This window comes from Bicyclus anynana, unplaced genomic scaffold (assembly GCF_947172395.1).
Source record: "Bicyclus anynana unplaced genomic scaffold, ilBicAnyn1.1 scaffold_29_1, whole genome shotgun sequence".
Classification (NCBI taxonomy): domain Eukaryota; kingdom Metazoa; phylum Arthropoda; class Insecta; order Lepidoptera; family Nymphalidae; genus Bicyclus; species Bicyclus anynana.
Window position 1 is genome coordinate 1 of NW_026441281.1, and position 22,345 is coordinate 22,345.

General features: G+C 34.5%; 2 protein-coding genes across 4 annotated transcripts; both read left to right on the forward strand.

The window, feature by feature from the left end:
• Nucleotides 1-5,063: 5,063 nt before the first annotated feature.
• On the forward strand, nt 5,064-9,001 carry LOC112045515 (uncharacterized). Of its 2 annotated transcripts, XR_008252360.1 has the most exons (3): nt 5,064-5,847; nt 6,183-6,482; nt 7,525-7,657. XR_008252360.1 is itself a non-coding variant. In XM_052891007.1 (2 exons), the coding sequence occupies exons 1-2, from the start codon at nt 5,091-5,093 to the stop codon at nt 7,794-7,796; spliced, it is 1,029 nt and encodes a 342-aa protein (XP_052746967.1). In that variant the 5' UTR covers nt 5,074-5,090; the 3' UTR covers nt 7,797-9,001. The 2 variants fall into 2 exon arrangements, 1 of the variants encoding a protein (XP_052746967.1); XM_052891007.1 differs by lacking the exon at nt 6,183-6,482 and having other exon boundaries at nt 5,074-5,847; nt 7,525-9,001.
• Nucleotides 9,002-11,158: 2,157 nt separating this feature from the next.
• Nucleotides 11,159-20,265, forward strand: LOC112053039 (uncharacterized). 2 transcript variants are annotated; one of them, XM_052891005.1, is made up of 2 exons: nt 11,159-11,502; nt 13,526-20,265. In XM_052891005.1, exon 2 carries the CDS (start codon nt 13,608-13,610, stop codon nt 17,907-17,909), a length of 4,302 nt encoding a protein of 1,433 aa, XP_052746965.1. In that variant the 5' UTR covers nt 11,159-11,502; nt 13,526-13,607; the 3' UTR covers nt 17,910-20,265. The 2 variants fall into 2 exon arrangements, with proteins under 2 accessions (XP_052746965.1, XP_052746966.1); XM_052891006.1 differs by having other exon boundaries at nt 11,330-11,502.
• The last annotated feature ends 2,080 nt before the right edge of the window (nt 20,266-22,345 follow it).

Sequence of the window (22,345 nt, forward strand, 5' to 3'; positions counted from 1 at the left end):
AAATAAAACGCATCCTACTGAAATTGCAGAGTTGATTGAGTTAACACATATATGTATGGAACAAAATTATTTTAGATTTAATAATGATTACTACCAGCAAAATGAAGGGCTAGCTATGGGATCACCTTTGAGTCCCTTAATGGCTGACATATTTATGGATGACTTTGAAAATAAAATATTGTTAAAAATAATCACATTTTATATTACTATCGATATGTAGACGATATAATTATATGCTGGACTGGAACGGACAGACAATTGGATGTCTTTGTAGATAAATTAAACAATTTGCACCCAAAAATTAAATTTAAATTAGAAATAGAACAGAATAATTCTTTAAATTTCCTTGATGTAACAATCACTAGAGTTAATAATAGACATCACTTTGGGATTTATCGTAAGCCAACATATACAGATATAACCATACCAGCTTCATCTTGTCATCCATGGCAACATAAATTAGCAGCTTTCCATAGTTATGTTCATAGACTGATGTCCATTCCTCTAACTAGGGATCAGTATAACAAGGAATTAAATATAATATATCGCATGGCCATTTCGAATGGATACAACCCGAATATTGTGAATAGAATAATCAATAAGAAACAATTGGTGTTGATTAGAAAAGAACTTTATGGAATTCCATTAGAAAAACCTAAAAAATTTAAAGCTAGTCTAACATACTTTGGTCCAGTATCGGAACGTATTGCAAAAAACACTTAGAAAGCATGATATAAATGTGGCTTTCAGAACAAATAACTCTCTTAAAAATATTTGCAATGGTAAAGATAAACTAGAAAAGCAACATAAATCGGGAGTATATAAATTGCAATGTTCTGATGTAATGCAACATATATTGGTCAAACCGGTCGGAATTTTGATACACGTTACAAGGAACACATATCCGCTGCTCGAAATGACCGTCCACGAAAGGTCGCACTTTGCAAAGCATCTCCTAGATACTGGTCATAAGCTGGCAGATAATCATATGTATGACATTTTACACACTTGCAATAAAGGCCTACGACTATGCGTTTTGGAACAATTAGAAATAATAAAACATAATAAGTCAGGAATTACCTTATTAAATGAACAAATAGAGTTATCGAAGTCACCACTAATAAAAATGTTTGAATGCGATGCAAGATAAATCGCTTATATTATGAGTATCTTGGCAACGCCCACCTCTTGCCCCACCTACTTTTTTGGTCTATAAAAGACGAAGCAAAGGTCGAAAACGACACTTTGCAATTGCACGTTGTAGAGTCAACATCTCCTGAGGGATGCTCCGGTTTCGGGGTGAAACGTACGTAGAGAGTATTTTGTCGGACCTGGGTGACGTTGTCGCATGGGTTCGCCGAATTTTCGCGGATGATAGCAAAATAAAGAAATCATTATATAATCATGATGAACTTCCGCAAAGTAACGCCTGCTTCTATCCAATATTTAAAAGAGGTTAGCTTAACCACGCAGGCACGACTCTATATAAAATTAACCAAATTACATCGACTTGCAGTCCAAAATGTTTGGTTTAATCAACAATGTAAACAATTAAATTTAGTACCAAAATATATTAATATTTCAACTAATATGCATAGCCGATCAGCCGATATTGCTATTAAAAAAGCTCAAAAAATTTGGCTTAATGAAGAATCACGTAGTTGGTTCACAATTAGAGATAATTTGAAGCTACATTTAAAAATATTGTATTCTGAACTCACATACAAATTACATAACGTAGAATTTGATCTGTTAGATAGCAAAGCAAGGGATTTTGCCTCAATAGAATGCCACAAAAAATACATTACTCAGCAAAAGAAATTACAATTCTTACAAACTAGTTCCTCTAGATCCCAACTAGTAATAGATGACAATGAAGTTACTGACAACACTGATCACGATTTCTATCCTCGTGTTAAAAATCTTACTGATACGGTTTTTTCAAAGCATGAGATGACACTTTTAGAGAAAGGTTTAAAATTCAATATCCCAACTGTAAACTCTAAAAAATCGCTTGAAACACTAGCAGTAGATACAGAATTAGCTATAACACTTCATAAGAAAGGGGACATTGTTAAAAATATTATAGCGCACGATATCAATAACACTCACACTCTCACAATACCTAATCAGGACATGAAAATATTGAAATCGTTACAGAGCACTATTGCACGAGATAATATTGTAATTTCTAAAGCTGATAAAGGTAATACAGTTATAATAATGAAACGGGACGAGTATGTGGATAAAGTAAAAGATATACTTCTTGGAGACGAATTCCATCAATTATCAACAGATCCAACTAAAAAGTTTGCTGCAATAGTTAGACTAGCTATAAATAAATCAGAATTTATATTCCCCAAATGTACATCTAAACAAAAGGCTATTGTAATGAACACTCATGCCCCACTTTTGTATGGCTTACCTAAAATTCACAAGGATAACATTCCAATGCGTCCAGTTGTCTCCTATATTGGAGCGCCAGCATATGAACTAGCAAAGCAATTAAATAATATAATTAAACTAAAAACCTCTTTTCGGCCAGTATTTGCACTTAAAAACACTGTTGAACTAGTCACCAAAATCAAGGATATAGATTTACCTAACTGTTGTAAATTAATATCATTAGATGTCGATAGCTTATTTACTAATGTTCCAGTAAACGAAACACTGGACATTTTAAATAAATTGTTAGAAATAAATAAAACGCATCCTACTGAAATTGCAGAGTTGATTGAGTTAACACATATATGTATGGAACAAAATTATTTTAGATTTAATAATGATTACTACCAGCAAAATGAAGGGCTAGCTATGGGATCACCTTTGAGTCCCTTAATGGCTGACATATTTATGGATGACTTTGAAAATAAAAATATTGTTAAAAATAATCACATTTTATATTACTATCGATATGTAGACGATATAATTATATGCTGGACTGGAACGGACAGACAATTGGATGTCTTTGTAGATAAATTAAACAATTTGCACCCAAAAATTAAATTTAAATTAGAAATAGAACAGAATAATTCTTTAAATTTCCTTGATGTAACAATCACTAGAGTTAATAATAGACATCACTTTGGGATTTATCGTAAGCCAACATATACAGATATAACCATACCAGCTTCATCTTGTCATCCATGGCAACATAAATTAGCAGCTTTCCATAGTTATGTTCATAGACTGATGTCCATTCCTCTAACTAGGGATCAGTATAACAAGGAATTAAATATAATATATCGCATGGCCATTTCGAATGGATACAACCCGAATATTGTGAATAGAATAATCAATAAGAAACAATTGGTGTTGATTAGAAAAGAACTTTATGGAATTCCATTAGAAAAACCTAAAAAATTTAAAGCTAGTCTAACATACTTTGGTCCAATATCGGAACGTATTGCAAAAACACTTAGAAAGCATGATATAAATGTGGCTTTCAGAACAAATAACTCTCTTAAAAATATTTGCAATGGTAAAGATAAACTAGAAAAGCAACATAAATCGGGAGTATATAAATTGCAATGTTCTGAATGTAATGCAACATATATTGGTCAAACCGGTCGGAATTTTGATACACGTTACAAGGAACACATATCCGCTGCTCGAAATGACCGTCCACAAAGGTCGCACTTTGCAAAGCATCTCCTAGATACTGGTCATAAGCTGGCAGATAATCATATGTATGACATTTTACACACTTGCAATAAAGGCCTACGACTATGCGTTTTGGAACAATTAGAAATAATAAAACATAATAAGTCAGGAATTACCTTATTAAATGAACAAATAGAGTTATCGAAGTCACCACTAATAAAAATGTTTGAATGCGATGCAAGATAAATCGCTTATATTATGAGTATCTTGGCAACGCCCACCTCTTGCCCCACCTACTTTTTGGTCTATAAAAGACGAAGCAAAGGTCGAAAACGACACTTTGCAATTGCACGTTGTAGAGTCAACATCTCCTGAGGATGCTCCGGTTTCGGGGTGAAACGTACGTAGAGAGTATTTTGTCGGACCTGGGTGACGTTGTCGCATGGGTTCGCCGAATTTTCGCGGATGATAGCAAAATAAAGAAATCATTATATAATCATGATGAACTTCCGCAAAGTAACGCCTGCTTCTATCCAATATTTAGATAGAGCTGTGTTTATATTTTTGTTTTTGTACATCAATAGTTTTTTCAGCGCACGCCATGTAAACGCGCCAATCTCTAATTTTTTTTGAAAATATAGCCTATAGCCTTCCTCGATAAATGGGCTATCTATCACTGAAACTATTTTTCAAATCGGACCAGTACCACCTGGATCAGACCAGTGTGTGAAGTCTGCCAATCCACATTGGGGCAGCGTGGTGGGCATATGAACCCCTCTCATTCTTAGAGGAGACAGATTCAGTGTTTTCAAAATTTTATTATATAGCTGTTTAAAACAAAAGATAGTAACATTTTTATCATAGACCCTTATTCAAACAAGTAGTTTTATCATCCTACCTTTGGTGATTTAGAGCTTTCACTCACAATGGTACTCCAACTCAATAAATAAATTATTTCTTGTGTGTTATGTACTTTTACCATTTTGCTATTTTCAGATTTGAAACACAGTGGGCAGCAAATTAAAAGTAAAGGAACACCAAGGAAATATCTTGTTAAAGGAAGAGGTACAGTATTATTTATATAGCACACATTTTTACTGTATTATTTTAAACACAGAGATAAAACTATTGACACAGGAGTAGGTGTAAGGAAGGAACCTCTTGAAGACCCACTAATAATAATGGAATTTGCATTGTAGTTTATTTTTTATATGTTTTTGTGTGCAATAAAGCATTATAAATAAATAAAACAAACCCATAGAAACAGATAAAGCTAGTGATCTCTAACAACAATATAACAGGGGAAACAGGAGACAGAAGCACTTCATAGAAAGTGTTTTTTAAAGTTAGAAGGGTCAGAGGTTCCTCACGTAGGTGTAGTCATGGGTGTCTGCTTGTTTCTATTGCATATATTAACTAAATAATATTATTATTCTTTTACAGTGAACCTGACAACAACAACAAACTGTAGGTGTTTTATAAAAAGAATGAAAGAAATGTCTATCAAAGAAAACAAGAAGCAAAAGCCATTTTCCGAAAGATTAGATACTGCTACTTCACTAAGTAATAGCCAATTGTTTGTTAAAAATTTTTGCAACATTACTCATCAAGCACAAGATTTTATTCTTATGCAGTTGAAACTGGCAGGTAAAAAGAAGAAAGCAATGCGATACACCACAAATGAAAAGCTTTTATCATTATCACTAATGAAGGAAAGCCCTAAAGGATATAGGCTATTACAAAAGATATTTAACTTGCCTACTAAAAGAACTCTAAATCGCCTTGCTGAAAACATAACATTTGATGTGGGCATAAATGATAATATTTTTAAAATATTAAAAAACAAAGCTCAAAAATGGACCACAAAGAAAAAATTGTGTTCAATCCTGTTTGATGAAGTAGCTCTCACGCCTCATCTCACATATGTTGAGTCACAAGATGAAATAAGGGGCTTTAAGGACCTTGGGAATAACAGAGAATTTAAATTTTGTGATCATGCTCTGGTATTCATGTTAAGAGGAGTCTGCTCAAAGTGGAGACAACCTATTTCATTTTATTTTTGTGAGGGTACTACTGCAGCTGTTACAGTTGTACAGATTTTGAAAGAAGTGGTCACAAGAGTATGTGAGTCAAGCTTGATACCCGTGGCTGTTGTGTGTGACCAAGGTTCTACATTTCGAACAGCTATAAATATATTAAAGAGAGAAACAGAACGCAAAAAGAATTTGAATGAACAACATTATGGTAAGCTTTTCCTAATTTGTTGCTAACTGGTTCTGGTCTGTTGATCAGTTTTCATAAATCTCATAAGACAATGAACACTCAACTGGCATATGTATTTGAAAATTTGGCAATGTGATTGTAACCTAAGGAATAGAAATTTGCAAAATAAAACCTGCAGTGGACGTCCATCGGCTGATATGATGATGATGACGATGAGTGTTATAAACAGGGTGAAAACTTAAACTAATTTTGTTGCAGATTAAAATGCAGGTCTCAACTAGTATATCTATAAATGTACATAGATAGATATAAACAACTTGATATTCATTGTTTAACTAAATATATTTAATTTTCAGATGGAACTGTTGAGATATTCAATCAGGAATTAAATGTGGTGTATGATCCACCACATTTACTAAAAGGACTAAGAAATAATTTTTTAAACAAGGATATGATCTTTAAAGGGAGGATTGCCACTTGGAGTGACATACTCTCAGTTTACAATGCAGATTGCCAATTAGGTCACACAAGAATGAATAAAAAGTTAACAGATCACCATGTTTACACTGAGTAAATGAAAAAAATTAAAGTGTCTGTGGCTGCCCAAGCTTTAAGTGAGACAACCAGTGGATTGCTCAAATACACTTCATTATTTAGTGAGTCCTAAATTTTCTTAACAATATTTTTATATGAATATTTAACCAGGGGTGAAAGTTTGGATCATGAGAGTCTGGATTAAAACCACGTTATTTGTTAGTGTCATTGGCTATATTTCATCCTCGTTTTCTCACGGAAACGGGAACTACGCAAATAAAACTGTGTGGCGTCCGCTAGTGATGAATACATCACCCCTATTTTCCCAACCTTAGAGTTCAAATTGGAACTAATTTTGAAGTCCTATCTAATAAGAAAATAATTATTAAAATTGGATAACATTATGAGAAGTTATGTTCGGTTTTACTTTACAATTAATATGTATACAATCAATCATCCCCTGTTTTCCTACCCTTATGGTTGGATTTTCTTCTCCAAATTTATATGGGACCTTATTCGAAACATAGCGTATATGAGGTGCTATGTAAATTTGGAAAGGAAAATCCAACCCTTCTAATTGAAAAAATTATCAAAATCGGACTACTCAGTAAAAAGTTACATGTTGATACATAAAAAAATATATACATGTTGATTGCTTAACCTTCTTGTAACTAAGAGTAAAACAAACATCCATACAAACTTTCCCATTTATAATATAAGTAGGATTTCTAATGAAAAATTTAAAAGAGAGTTTTTGGGTGGTCCATTTTTGGGTGGTCCGCTGATTCTCAAACATACCGAATATACATATAAAACTTCATCAAAATTGGTCAAGCCATTTCAGAGGAGTAACAACAAGCAACACTTTTTATTTCACATTTTATATATGTATATTGTATATAGAATATTATACATATCCTAATAATATTATTATAAAGAGGTAATTAGTGAGTTAGTCTGTTTGTTACCAATAGAAAACACGTTATTTGTGAGTGTCGTGGGCTATATTATATCCCCATATTCTCACAAGGACGGGAACTATACGGGTGAAAAAGCAGGGCAGCTGCTTAGTAGCTCACCTATTGATGTTTTAATAATATCCAGTATGTGAATAAGACTTTTCTGTATGCACATATCTCTTAACATATTTTGGTAATATTTCAGAAACATATGTGGATGGCGAAACTGTCAGTGCAACCATGAAAACTACAAGCGAAGCAGTATTGTTAATAGACCAACTATTTGGTAGTGTCGACGGATCACAAAGGGACTCTGTCAAAGGAAAATTAAGAGGACCAGTAAAACCGAACTCCAACCAATTTGATTTCTGGAATGAAGCTAAGGCTATATTAAAAAACATTCAATTTATCGACAAAAATAGTCGCAGGGCACAAAAGAATAAGAAGACCTATAAAGTCAAGAGTTCCTTCTCTTGATGAATGGATAACAACAATTGAAAGTTTTCAAAGAATATCGCAATTGTTATTTTTAAAATATAACATAGAATATTTTTATCCAAGGCACATAAATCAAGATCCCTTAGAAAACTTTTTTGGCAGGATCAGAGCAATAAATTATAGAAATGTTCACCCGGATGCAAATACATTTATTAATGCTTTTAAATCGTTATTGATGTCCAATGTTATGGGTCCACACTCAATGTATTCAAATTGTGAAGATGACGAAGGAGACACAATAGTGGACTTTTTTAAATTTAATAAAAACAGATGTCACAAGTTTACCGATGAAGACAAAGAAAATGTTGCACCCATAACATTGGAACAAAACAATAGCAACATCAATCAAGCAATAAATGCACGAAATGAAAGGCTCCGGGTGCACTCATCTGCATATACTGCAGGGTACATTTGCAGGAGAATTACAAAAACAATTAAATGTACACGTTGCTCTGATACATTTGTTGAAAAAGAAAGGGATATAATTCATACTTGGATTGAAGTGCGCGAATACAAATTAATGAAAACCAGTAAATTGACATATCCATCAAAAAAATTTTTAATGTTGTATAGAGATGTCTCTGGCCTTGTACATTGTTACTTAAATAAATTTGCATATAAAAAATGTATAAAAAAATTAATAAAAGTCGAAATTCTTAAAAACCATGATTTAAATTGGTTGGGGTGTTCTCTACATAGATACAAGAGAAGTTATAGAATGCTTCAATGCTTATATTTTACGCCTCCATATACACAACTGGTGTAACATCTATACTTACTAATATTATAAAGCGGAAGAGTTTGTTTGTTTGTTTGTTTGATTGAACGCGCTAATCTCAGGAACTACTGATCCGATTTGAAAAATACTTTCAGTGATAGATAGCCCATTTATCGAGGAAGGCTATAGGCTATATTTTATTTTCAAAAAAATTAGGGATCCTTCCTGAAACTCCAATAATGTAACCCAAGGTGTACATGGCGTGTGTTCGCGCCTTCCCAAAAGTCTGCTAAGTCCCTCAAGCATTGTCATTGCTATTCAAAAGGCCAAGGGGTTGCAAATACAGCAGCGTCACTCACTCGACCGTGAAATGACCTCACTCTCAACCAACACGAGCACGAGACGGTTGTAGCTTGCCAATTTGTCATCGGACCTAACCTTACTTACAATAAACCTTTTCAACCTTCTCCAAGTTTTTCTTTACCAGCGTGCGCTGCAAAAACTATTGATGTTAGAATAAAATAATGTACAACAACTTTGTAGAACACATCATTTTCTACAAAAAATATCGCGACAGCATATATCTATCTATCTATCTTCTATACTATAATAAAAAAGTAGAAATCGAGTGTCTGTATTTTGACCAAATTTAACTAAAATCAAGTTAGGGCGATTAGAAATGAGCAATAGAATACAATTTTTTATTTTTTTATTTTCTTTTATTTTCTTGCCTGTCTGTCTGTCCTTCTGTCTGTATGTTCGCGCTATTCTCTGGTTCTGCTGAACGGATTTTGACGCGGATTTCACAAATAGATTAAGCAAAGTTTAGGGCAACATATAGGCTTTGTTTCATTAAAATCGGACGGATAGAAAAAAAGTTATCTTGAAAAAACCGGATTGCTCAAATTGATTCGCAGGCGTTATTTGGAGAAACGAGTTTTCCACTAAAACTGTGTAATATCGATATTGAGGCACATATTCTATACTCAACTGACCAATTTGTTTGTTTATTTGGTTGAACGCGCGAAACTAATCTCAGGAACTACTTAAAAGTTCAGGTTCAAACTGAATAATCCTTTTTATGTTTAAATAGTCACATTGTCTACTTTTTTATCGTATAATAATGTTATGCAAGATTTATTACTATAAAAAGAGCACGAATTCGGCGCAATAGCTATTAAACACTTTAAACACTTATCTATACTTTATTATACTTACTAGCGGACGCCCGCGACTTCGTCCGCGTGAAAGTCGTTGTAAACTTTCAACTACCCATATCCTACCCTACCCTAAACTACCTCTACCCTACCCCTACCCTACCCTATCCCAACCCTACCCCTACCCTACCACTACCCTACCCCTACCCTACCCTACCCCAGCCCTACCCCTACCCTACACTACCCCTACCATACCCCTACCCTACCCGTACCCTACCCTACCCTACCCCTACCCTACTCATTAAGGCTGCACTTCGTTATTAATTCCTCCCACCGCGAGTAGTGTCGAGCGCGGGAACCGTTACACAAAAATAATCCATATAGCATGAATTAGTATTCACGCGCGATGGCTTAGCGTATTTCTTGTATAACTTTGGTGTTTCTTTACCGATTTTTATGATTCTTTTTTTTTTAATAGGTAATAATGTTAACTTTTTTAGTTAGGGATGAGTGATGAGTGTTATAAACATAAGAGTAGACAAATATAATTAGAAAGATCCGAACTGCTAAGCTATCGGGAGTTACACGTGTTATTGTGAGTCAACCATAAAAGATAGACATATATATGCTGTTATGTTTTTATAGATAATTTTAAGGAGAACATTTCCGTCATACATGATTTCTATGTAGCTTTAACCATTAAAGCTGTACACGCGTCGGAAGCTTAAAAAACTGAGTAACTTCTCCCGTTTTCTCAACATTTATCTTCACTGCTCTGCTCCTATTGATCATAGCGTAATGAAAAGTATACTATAACCTGCCCAGGAGTATGTAGAATAATTGTACCAAGTTTCGTTAAAATCCGTCCAGTAGTTTTTGTTTCTATAAAGAACATACAGACAGACAGACAGACAGACAGACAGACAGACAGACAGACAGACAGACAGACAGACAAAAATTTTACTGATTGCATTTTTGGCATCAGTATCGATCACTAATCACCCCCTGATAGTTATTTTGGAAATATATTTCATGTACAGAATTGACCTCTCTACAGATTTATTATAAGTATAGATAATAAAACTGTAACAGATCAAAATACAGAACTTTTTGATTAATTTAAAAAAAAAATTATCATTGTTAATAATTGTTGATGTAAAATAAAAACTCGTTTAGCACTACACTCTTTTATTGTTATTACACTGTGTACAAATGTAATTTTACTAGTAATCAATCACGTTTTATAAACTCGTATCGAAATCCTCCATTAATTTTTTTACAAATCATTTTGTCACAGACAAAAGAGAAGGTTATGTCAAAAGTTGACATAACCACAGATGTCATCACTCATCATAGATGAATCGTTTTAGACATTCCGCCCACCAAGGACTTAGTCCTTTACAAAATCTCTAAATTTAAAGTTAAACAGAATTACAAAGTTTTACAGTTTCAAATCAAGTATACATAGTCTAAAATAAGTATAGTCTAACATCAAGTATAGTCTAACATCAAGTATAGTTTAACATCAAGTATAGTTTAACATCAAGTATAGTTTAACATCAAGTATAGTTTACACATCACATATAACATCAAGTATAGTGTATTATCTAGTTGTCGCGAAAGCGAATAGACAGATAATCGTAAGTATCGATTATAGAGTACATCTCTAAAGAATTGTTACATCACTACCGACGCGGGACGTTTGACGTCTATGTTTTTGGCGGGCTCGGCAGAGAGAAAAAAGTGTGAAAAAAGTTAGAAGTGTTAGAAGATCTTAGTAAGTTTAGTTTTGAAATAGGCCAGCAGTTTGGTAAGTGAAATTGTTATCATGTTGTCTAGATGTAACCAAACAAATGTTGGTGCAAATGAGTTAATAGCACAATGACTGTTTGCGGACAGTGTATTAGTACTCAACAAAAGAATTAGTAAGAGACTTTGCGAGGCTTGGGGTGGCTATAGGGGCGGTTGGAGGCCACTTGGGGTGAAACCCCAAAATCAGTTATTAGATAGCCAACTCTATTGTACTGGGAGTGATGGCTCAGAGATTAGGTAGCTAATTAGACCCACTAACAGGCAAGAGTAGTGGAGGACCAGTGTTCATGTAATTAGACCCACTAACAGGCTAGAGTAGTGGGGAAGCAGTAATATTAGAAAGGTAGCATGGTTAATGCTACAGCGAACACTGGTCAATCAGTAAATTAGATACCCACTAACAGGCTAGAGTAGTGGGAGCCAGTACTATTAGTAGGCATCATGTTTGGTGCTACAGCGAACACTGGTCAATCAGTAAATTAGATACCCACTAACAGGCTAGAGTAGTGGGAGCCAGTACTATTAGTAGGCATCATGTTTGGTGCTACAGCGAACACTAGTCAATCAGTAAATTAGAGATCCACTAACAGGCGAGAGTAGTGGAGAACAAATGATCAGTTACTTAGACCCACTAACAGGCTAGAGTAGTGGGGGCCAGTACTATTAGTAGGCATCATGTTTGGTGTTACAGTACACTGGTCAATCAGTGAATTAGATCCGCTATCAGTGTGAATGGTGGATAGTTAGTAACTAAAATATAGAAGGTAGGTGTGTATAGTATAGTAAACAATAGTAATGTTTTGGACACACTATGATCATTGGCCCAGCAATTTAGACAATGATATTGTAGTATTTACAGAGTTACATCTTTACTTAGTTGCAATGACTTATTTAGAGAATACTTATAATTGTTATGCAGTATGAATTAACTTAGAATAATCGTCCAGTACCTCTGGTTAGATGTACTTGGCGACATGGTGGAGACGCTGGGATCTTTTTATAAAAACATTAACATTAATGTCTGTATTTTCATAGTACATAATGAATTCTAAATGTTTAAACACTAGCAATGTGGCAAAAGTAATATGCCATAGTTATTATAAGTCAGAATATGTACTATACCTAATATGTATCTATACCTTGATATTTAGTGTAATAATTATGAATGTAAACATGTACATGATGTTTACATCTGTTGGTATTAATTATTTATATTTAACTTAATAACACATATTAGGATCATATTGGTAATTCTTAGTTAACACTTATAACATGGTATCAATTATAATTCAATTACAATTTTTTGTTAATTTAATTTACATTCATCACTTTGTAAGCATACAAAACAGAGTGTAACATTCTTTTGTAATGTAATATTGAGAGTTATAATTAAAATATTCTTAAAACTAGCCGGAATGAACATTTATTAAAATAAAAAAAAAGAGTTTTTTAAATTAGTATGTAATTAAGGGCAAATATTCTAATAAGGTAGTATTATTATTATATTTATTGGAGCATACTATTAGTCATACTATGAGCATAATTATTTACATAAAGACAGTTAAGATACCATGAGGCTATTAAAGAAGCAAAAATAGTAATGTTGGTACTTTGGGATTTAGATCAAACATCAAAGTACAGCAATATGCCTACTTATTAGTACTTGACTTATGCCTTAATATTGAATGTATGAAAAAAAAGGGGTTATTATAAAAAGTTTAATAGTAAATAGTAAATTTTTAACCTAACTATATGAAATATTTAAGTATAATATACATACAAAAAAGTATGTTAATCAGGTACTCTCTGAATTTTATGAGAATGAAAACAATCCTATAAAATGATGCAGTTTAATTTAATATGAGTCATAATGAAGTGAATAAGAAATAACAAAATATTTACCTTTTTTGATACAAATAGGTGCAGAGTGAATAGAGTTTAAGAATACCAAGTCTTAGTACAGCCGTTTTAGTTTATGGTCATATTATTATGCAACTCTGACCTACTGAATTTTGTTTTAGATCAGAATTTTGGTTGTTCATAAGAAACAGGATGGATTGAGTGTCTGTTTTTGGGTTATACTGTATTAAAAAAAAAAAAAAAATGGAAGTGGTCATCCAAACTCGGGTAAAACTGCTTTATGAGGCCGTTCAAACCCATATAAAGACAGCTCGAGATATGCTTTTAGACTTTGTTAAAAGTGAAGAGAATGTAAGAAAGTTGGAAGTTATTAGTGCTAAATTAAAAAGTAGCAATGATAATTTTGTTGCGGAAATGCAGAATTATTATAAGGTACTGACCGCTGCACCCGACATAGATGAAATCAACCAGTTTTCTGTAGTGCAGATTCAAGCGGAGGAGCTGATAACAGAAATATGTGTAACTCTTAAACAAAATGAAAGAAAACCAAGTTCCACCACAAGCGACAAAGTTATGGATGTTACGGCTAAATTACCAAGGATGGAATTAGCCAAGTTTAATGGCAATATCTTAAAATGGTATGAATTTTGGGACCAGTTTGCTTCAAATGTGGATAGCAGAAATATTTCTGACGTTGACAAATTACTCTACCTGCATTCAGTCCTCGAAGGAGAAGCCAAACAGGCCATTATTGGATTAGACACCACGAGCAAAAATTACAGCGTTGCTGTAACCACATTAAAAGAGAGGTATGGCAAAGCAAGTGCAATAATTGATGCCCATTATGTTGCACTCTATAGAATTAAATCAGCTCCTACGAATAACATAAAAGATAGTAGATGTGTTTTAAACGAAATTGAGAGACACCTTCGAGTATTGAGTTCTTTGGGTGAAGACGTGAATCATAATCATCTAAGAGTCATGATAATGGAAAAATTTCCTGAAGACCTTATTTATGAAGTACGGATGAAAATGCGCGGAGAAGATGACTCTATTGATAGTATAAGAAAAAATTTAGAATATATTATATCAGCCCGGGAAACATCAAGCAGATTCAAGAGAGAAGGGACTGATATAAAGAACATGGAACGGTCTGTTATCGAAGATAAATCGGACCAGGAAAATTTTACATTACGTTCTCTACATGCTAGATCTGAAGTAGTTAGTGGCAATACTGGTAATAGACAAAACAAATTTACTACTTGGAGAAAAGACAGATCAAAATTTGATAATCGTCAGTTAAACAAATTTAAACGACCCTCTCGAAAAAGGCCATATGAAAACTCTGACAGGACTAACGAACCACCTAAAAAGAAAACTATCAAATGTATATTTTGTGGACAGGTGCATTTTAATGATGAATGCACAACATATATATCAATACAAGATAGAAAGTCTCAGTTAGGTACACGCTGTTTTATTTGTTTTGGGGACAAACATAAAGCTGATAGTTGCCGTTTTAAACAAAAGTGTAGACATTGCGGTAGATTCGGCGCCCACAACCGTGCACTGTGCCCCACGAAATTTAAAGGACAAAGTAAAACGCATCATACAGATAATTTACATATTAACACTGAGATAGCTGATCTCAGTGTTAATACTACTACGGTGTTACAGACTTGTTTAGTAAAAGTAAGCTCAAATACTGATTCAACACAGTTACCAGGTAGGATACTACTTGACTGCGGTAGCCAACGCTCTTATATAATTGAATCTTTTGCAAATTCTTTAAAGTTACCTATAATGGAAACTACATATTTATCAATATTTACTTTTGGCGCGAAATCACCACATCATATCGAAAGTCCTATAGTAAATTTCAATATCACCACACGAACTGGTATTAAACGACTAATATATGCGAATGTAGTACCCCACATTACACGTGACATAAAAACGCCAAAATTTGATAAGTCAGTTGATGTACGGAATGATATTAGATTAAAAAACCTAACGTTGGCAGATGATGGGTCACGTGGTGATGAAATAGATATTCTGTTGGGTAACGATTATTATCACTTTTTAATGTTACAAGATAAAATATCAGTTGCTCAAAACCTATTTTTAGTAAATTCAGATTTTGGATGGGTATGGTCAGGAAGATTCAATAAGATGCCTGACAAGTCAGATCAGTTAACTGTACTTACTTATTTTCAATCAAATGGTAATTTTGATAACAAGTTAAACGTACCAGACCTTCCATTAAAGTATGATGATGTCAAAAAACTGTGGGATCTTGAATCAATAGGCATAATAGACTCACCTAAATCGACTCGTGATGAAGAGGCCATAAATCAATTTAATGAAACCATTCAGTTTAAAGGTGGTAGATATTATGTTCAATGGCCTTGGACAGTGTTTCCACCAAATCTTCATGATAATTTAGGTTTAGCTTTTGGCCGTCTCAACAGTTTGTTAAAACGTTTAGATGCTACCACAATCAAAGCATATGATCAGGTTATTAATGAACAAATACAAAGTGGGGTTGTTGAAATTGTACCAGACCCAAAAGCTACACAAAGCCACCCAGTCCATTACCTTCCCCACCATTGTGTCTCCCACAGAGACAAACCCGGTAAGCTACGAATAGTTTACGATGCCTCAGCCAAAATTAAAGAGAACCATAGTCTCAATGAATGTCTATACCGTGGACCGTTAATGTTGGAAGATCTTACAGGGTTATTAATTAAGTTTAGACAACATCGAATAGGAATTGTAGCCAATGTGGAAAAGGCTTTTCTTCAATTAGGGCTGCAAGAACCAGATAGAGACGTCACGAGATTTCTGTGGCTGAAAAATATTAACCATAGATCTCCTGATAATATTTTACATTTACGGTTTTGTCGCGTACCATTCGGAGTAATAGCTAGTCCATTCTTGCTGAATGCTACGATTCGATTCCACCTAATTAAATTAAAAAACGAAGTGGCAAAACAATTAGCAGAAGATATATATGTAGACAATATAGTAACATGTGCACAAACTGTACAAGAGGCATGTGATATATATACGATAGCCAAACAATCATTTGAACAGCTTTCAATGAATTTACGTGATTGGAATTCCAATTCTAAAGAACTGTTGTCCCATATACCTAATGAATTTGTAGTAAGTGATCAAGACAGACATGTTAAAGTATTAGGGTTGATTTGGGACATCGATAACGATAGTCTTCATATTAAACCTCAACGAGATAATAGTGTAACATACAATGTAAAAACAAAACGTGACGTTTTAAAGGTTATAGGTTCGATTTATGATCCTTGCGGTTTTGCAGTACCTGTGATGCTATCCGCAAAACTATTTTTTCAAAAGTTATGGAAACTAAAGAGTAAATGGGACGAGAAATTACCGGACGAGTTATTAGGCGAATGGGGAGAGATAACAGAAAAGTTTAAATACATAGACAATATAAAAATTAGTCGTTATTTCGCGCGAGATTTGGACATAGAAATGCTGAGTAATAACATTCAATATCAATTACATTGTTTTACGGATGCATCCTTAACATCTTATGCGGCAGTCATTTACCTACGTAGCTCCGCAAATAATAATAATAGTGTTAATTTTGTTATTGGCAAGTGTAGACTAGTACCTCTAAAGAACAAAGATAATTTACAAATTCCTAGATTAGAATTACTAGGCGTACTTATAGGACACAGATTAATTAATTACGTGTCAAAAATATTACGGCTTCAAATTAAAGCACAATATTTATGGACTGATAGCCAAATTGTTTTGAGCTGGTACAAATCAGAGAAACTACTCCCACCATTTGTTTCACGTAGAATTGCTGAGATAAAACAAAATAGATCCCTAGAAATCCGGTATGTTCCAACAAAACTTAACCCAGCAGATGTAGGTACTAGGGTAGAGAGGGTAGAGTCCTATCAGGAATGGCTTAAAGGTCCTTTATTTTTGATGGAAGACTCAAAACAGTGGCCAACACATATCAGTCACGAGATAGTTCAGATGCAAACCTTTTTGGCCGGGGAGGGTCGTAAGAGTCCAACGTCTACGAATAACTCCGATGAAACAGAACGAACACTTGAAACGATTCAACACTCTGATAGTCAGACAGAAGATATATTAAAATTACAAGCGGAATATTTTCCAAAAGAAGTAGGAGGATCTACAACAGACTTATCTAGAGTACTACAATTATATAAGGACCAAAATGGAATACTAAGATGCAAAGGTAGATTCAGATACACTAATTTAACGCATGATCAAAAAGAGCCAATCTTGCTTCCTAAGAATGCAGAATTTACACATAATATTATTACTGAGTTGCATCAAAAGAATTACCATGTGGGTGTTTCGCATACATTGGCCTTACTAAGGGAACACTTCTGGGTTCCACATGGACGATCAACAGTTCAAAAAGTGATTAGAAAATGTCAACAATGTGTTAAATACGGAGGAGGTCCATTCAAACTACCAGCAATGCCTGACTTACCAGCTGAAAGAGTAAAACTGGGCTAACCTTTTCTCTTTACGGGTTTAGATTACTTTGGCCCTCTTTATGTCAATGAAATGACTCTGGAAAAGAGATGGGTATGTCTATTTACATGCTTGACAATTAGAGCTATTCATATGGAAGTTGTGACAGATTTAACAGCTCAGGAATGTTTGTTGGCAATCAGGAGATTCGTAGCGGTCAGAGGTTTACCTCAATTGATTCTATCTGATAATGCTACACAATTCAAACTTACGGCCGACGTTTTAACATCTGATTATTGCATACAAAATAATGTGCGTTGGAAGTTCATCCCAGAATTAGCGCCATGGTTCGGCGGCTTCTACGAAAGACTTATAGGATTAGTGAAACACAGTATGAAAAGAACATTAGATAAGCATACTATAAACCACAATCAGTTATGCACTGTGATTAAAGAACTTGAGGCAGTTATTAATACCAGACCATTAACGACAGTAGGGACTGAGCTAGAACATGTATTAACACCAACAGATTTTTTACGCATAGGCGGGCCAGTTGTAGCTCAGATCTCGAATCGAGATTTTTTAGAATCAGCTACAGCAACTAAGTCGAATTTGATTGAAGGTTGGAAACGCGGTCAGACTATTCTTTTAGAATTCACAAAGATGTTCAATAACCAATATTTAACCAGTCTGCGAGAGCGACATGACAGACATCGGCAGCCAAGGACTGTAGTCGCTAGAGCACCTAGATTATCAGAAATAGTACAAATAAAATCAGACAGTAGTAGAGCACACTGGAAAGTCGGCAGGATTGTAGAGTTAATTAAAGGTTCAGATGGAGAGATTAGGGTAGCTAAAGTAAAACTACCCAATGGAGATACTTTGACACGTTCCATAGGCCATCTTTTTCCATTGGAGTTGGATGATCACGATAATACAGTAACCCTGAAGGATCCAACACTAACAGAAGATCAAACTACGGAAAACAACCAAACTTCGGAGCAAGAAGAAATAGCAACAGACGCAAATAAGCGACCTTCGCGTGCATCAGCAGTAAAAGCCAGAGAGAAAGTCAAGGAGTGGACTGCACAGCTAATGATTAACTTGTTTGAGCAGTGAAGGAATTCTAGTTCTTAGATAGTGACAGAAAGTAATTTAGTGATTGTACTACTTGTAATAAATAGTCAATTAGTAAAGTCAAAGTTTTATTTCCTTCTGCTGGTGGCAGTGTCGCGAAAGCGAATAGACAGATAATCGTAAGTATCGATTATAGAGTACATCTCTAAAGAATTGTTACATCACTACCGACGCGGGACGTTTGACGTCTATGTTTTTGGCGGGCTCGGCAGAGAGAAAAAAGTGTGAAAAAAGTTAGAAGTGTTAGAAGATCTTAGTAAGTTTAGTTTTGAAATAGGCCAGCAGTTTGGTAAGTGAAATTGTTATCATGTTGTCTAGATGTAACCAAACAAATGTTGGTGCAAATGAGTTAATAGCACAATGACTGTTTGCGGACAGTGTATTAGTACTCAACAAAAGAATTAGTAAGAGACTTTGCGAGGCTTGGGGTGGCTATAGGGGCGGTTGGAGGCCACTTGGGGTGAAACCCCAAAATCAGTTATTAGATAGCCAACTCTATTGTACTGGGAGTGATGGCTCAGAGATTAGGTAGCTAATTAGACCCACTAACAGGCAAGAGTAGTGGAGGACCAGTGTTCATGTAATTAGACCCACTAACAGGCTAGAGTAGTGGGGAAGCAGTAATATTAGAAAGGTAGCATGGTTAATGCTACAGCGAACACTGGTCAATCAGTAAATTAGATACCCACTAACAGGCTAGAGTAGTGGGAGCCAGTACTATTAGTAGGCATCATGTTTGGTGCTACAGCGAACACTGGTCAATCAGTAAATTAGATACCCACTAACAGGCTAGAGTAGTGGGAGCCAGTACTATTAGTAGGCATCATGTTTGGTGCTACAGCGAACACTAGTCAATCAGTAAATTAGAGATCCACTAACAGGCGAGAGTAGTGGAGAACAAATGATCAGTTACTTAGACCCACTAACAGGCTAGAGTAGTGGGGGCCAGTACTATTAGTAGGCATCATGTTTGGTGTTACAGTACACTGGTCAATCAGTGAATTAGATCCGCTATCAGTGTGAATGGTGGATAGTTAGTAACTAAAATATAGAAGGTAGGTGTGTATAGTATAGTAAACAATAGTAATGTTTTGGACACACTATGATCATTGGCCCAGCAATTTAGACAATGATATTGTAGTATTTACAGAGTTACATCTTTACTTAGTTGCAATGACTTATTTAGAGAATACTTATAATTGTTATGCAGTATGAATTAACTTAGAATAATCGTCCAGTACCTCTGGTTAGATGTACTTGGCGACACTAGTACAGTATATCATGTATAACATCAAGTATTGTGTAATATCTAGTATAGTATATCTCACGTATAACATCAAGTATTGTATAATATCTAGTATAGTATATCACGTATAACATCAAGTATTGTATAATATCTAGTATAGTATGTCACGTATAACATCAAGTATTGTTGAGCAATATCGCCCACCGTAATAGACAATAATATGTAATTGAGGAAAACCAGTCTATGTAGAACATATATTATGAACTCAATTACAGGATTAAAAGTAAAAGAAAATCAATAACAAAACATGAAAGTTAGTGTATTATGTAAACTAAACTAGTTCTAGTACAAAGTTAATTGTTAGTTTTACAACAGCTGCAATATACACAATCCAGTAATTATATTTAACTTGTACCATGTAATGAAATAAAGAAACAAAATAAAAAGAATTTATAACTAACATTACTACTACTATATGTAGACAGGTTAACCGCCCACCGTGATAATGTGAATCAAGCTAGTTAGAATGTGTTAGTACACAAAGTTTACTCACTGGACGTTTTAAATAACCTCCTTTAACTTTTATAGTTACAACTCGTGTCACATTATCAGGTCCAGGGTGTTTATTTACAACTTTGCATAAAATCCACTTCGCAGGTGGAATATTATCATCCTTTACTACTACAATATCATCCATTTCAATTTCAGGTTTTATGGCACACCATTTGGTTCGTTGATTTAAATTGCTCAAAAACTCTTTTGACCATCTTTTCCAAAATAAACTAACCATTTTTTGAATCATTCTCCACCTATCTAAACCAGTAACATTTTGATCTGAGTAGTCTACATCACTGATATTTATCAAAGGTTCACCTACTAAAAAATGTCCAGGTGTCAATGGAAGAGGGTCATCTGGGTTGTTACTCAAAACTGATAAAGGTCGTGAATTTAAGCATGCCTCAATTTGTATTAGTAAAGTTGATATCTCTTCAAATTTTAAAGTACTGTCTCCAATTATCCAGTATTTAGATCGTACAAAATTCATCATCACCTAAGGGCCGCCATGGAGTGTCTTTTTGTGAGCATCTGTAACTATCAGTTGACTAAGGTGATTCTTAGCCAACATGATAATAGGATGTTTTCCGTCAAAGTCCATGGTAGCTTGTGTTAGTCGTCCACCTACTCTTAAAATTCTATTTTTGTCTAAAATGGACAAAGAGTATACAACGCACTTCGTTTTGTAACACAATTTCTAGTCTTCAGCGATAGTATTTCTTCATGAAAATCCTGATCTTGAGCTTGGTTAATGCAAAGGTTTAATGTACACTGCATCTCATTTACTGTTGCAAATTTTGGATAGGATTCTCTTTGGGTAGAAGGCAATCTTAGTTTTAAAAATCTTCGACATATAGATATTACTTTTAACATTCGGGTTAGGTCTGAAAATTTTGTCCATTCATAATCATTGACCGCCTTCGTCACTGTAGCAAAAACTTTTACTCTTTTTTTTTTTTCTAGTTTTATTTTTTCTATACCAATATCTCGTTTAGACAGCCACTTGGGCCCGTTCCACCAAAGTTCAAAAGTTTTTTAGTTCTGTTGGTTTAAGTCCTCTAGACGCACAGTCTGCAGGATTTAGATTACTAGTTACATGATTCCATTGTTCAAAATCCATTATAGTTAGAATATGTGACACTCTATTGCTTACATAAGTAGCCCAACGATTAGCTGGTCCATTTAACCAAGCTAAAACCACTGTAGAATCAGTCCACCCATATAAATTCTCCTTAGGTATGTTCATGACTTGTGAGACTTCACTTAATAATTTTGCTGCTAAAGTTGCTCCACATAGCTCTAGCCGTGGGATTGATAACTCTTTCTCAATAGGTGCGACCTTAGTTTTAGCAGTAATAAGCTTCACATACACTTGGTCGTTGTCATCTACTACTCTCAAGTAAATAACCGCAGCATAAGCCATGCTTGAAGCATCTGAAAATGCATGCAGCTCTATACCATGTCCAGATTGAATTGCGCTATTTGGTAAATAAACAAACCCTTTTGTCGATGCCAAACTTTCATAACAGTTTTCAGAACC

Bases quoted from the DNA above. Each gene is read 5' to 3' on its own strand.
- LOC112045515 (XM_052891007.1), top strand. From the start codon at position 5,091: ATGAAAGAAATGTCTATCAAAGAAAACAAGAAGCAAAAGCCATTTTCC. The intron at 5,848-7,524 runs GTAAGCTTTTCC...GTAATATTTCAG, and splicing joins TTTGAATGAACAACATTATG to AAACATATGTGGATGGCGAA.
- LOC112053039 (XM_052891005.1), top strand. From the start codon at position 13,608: ATGGAAGTGGTCATCCAAACTCGGGTAAAACTGCTTTATGAGGCCGTT.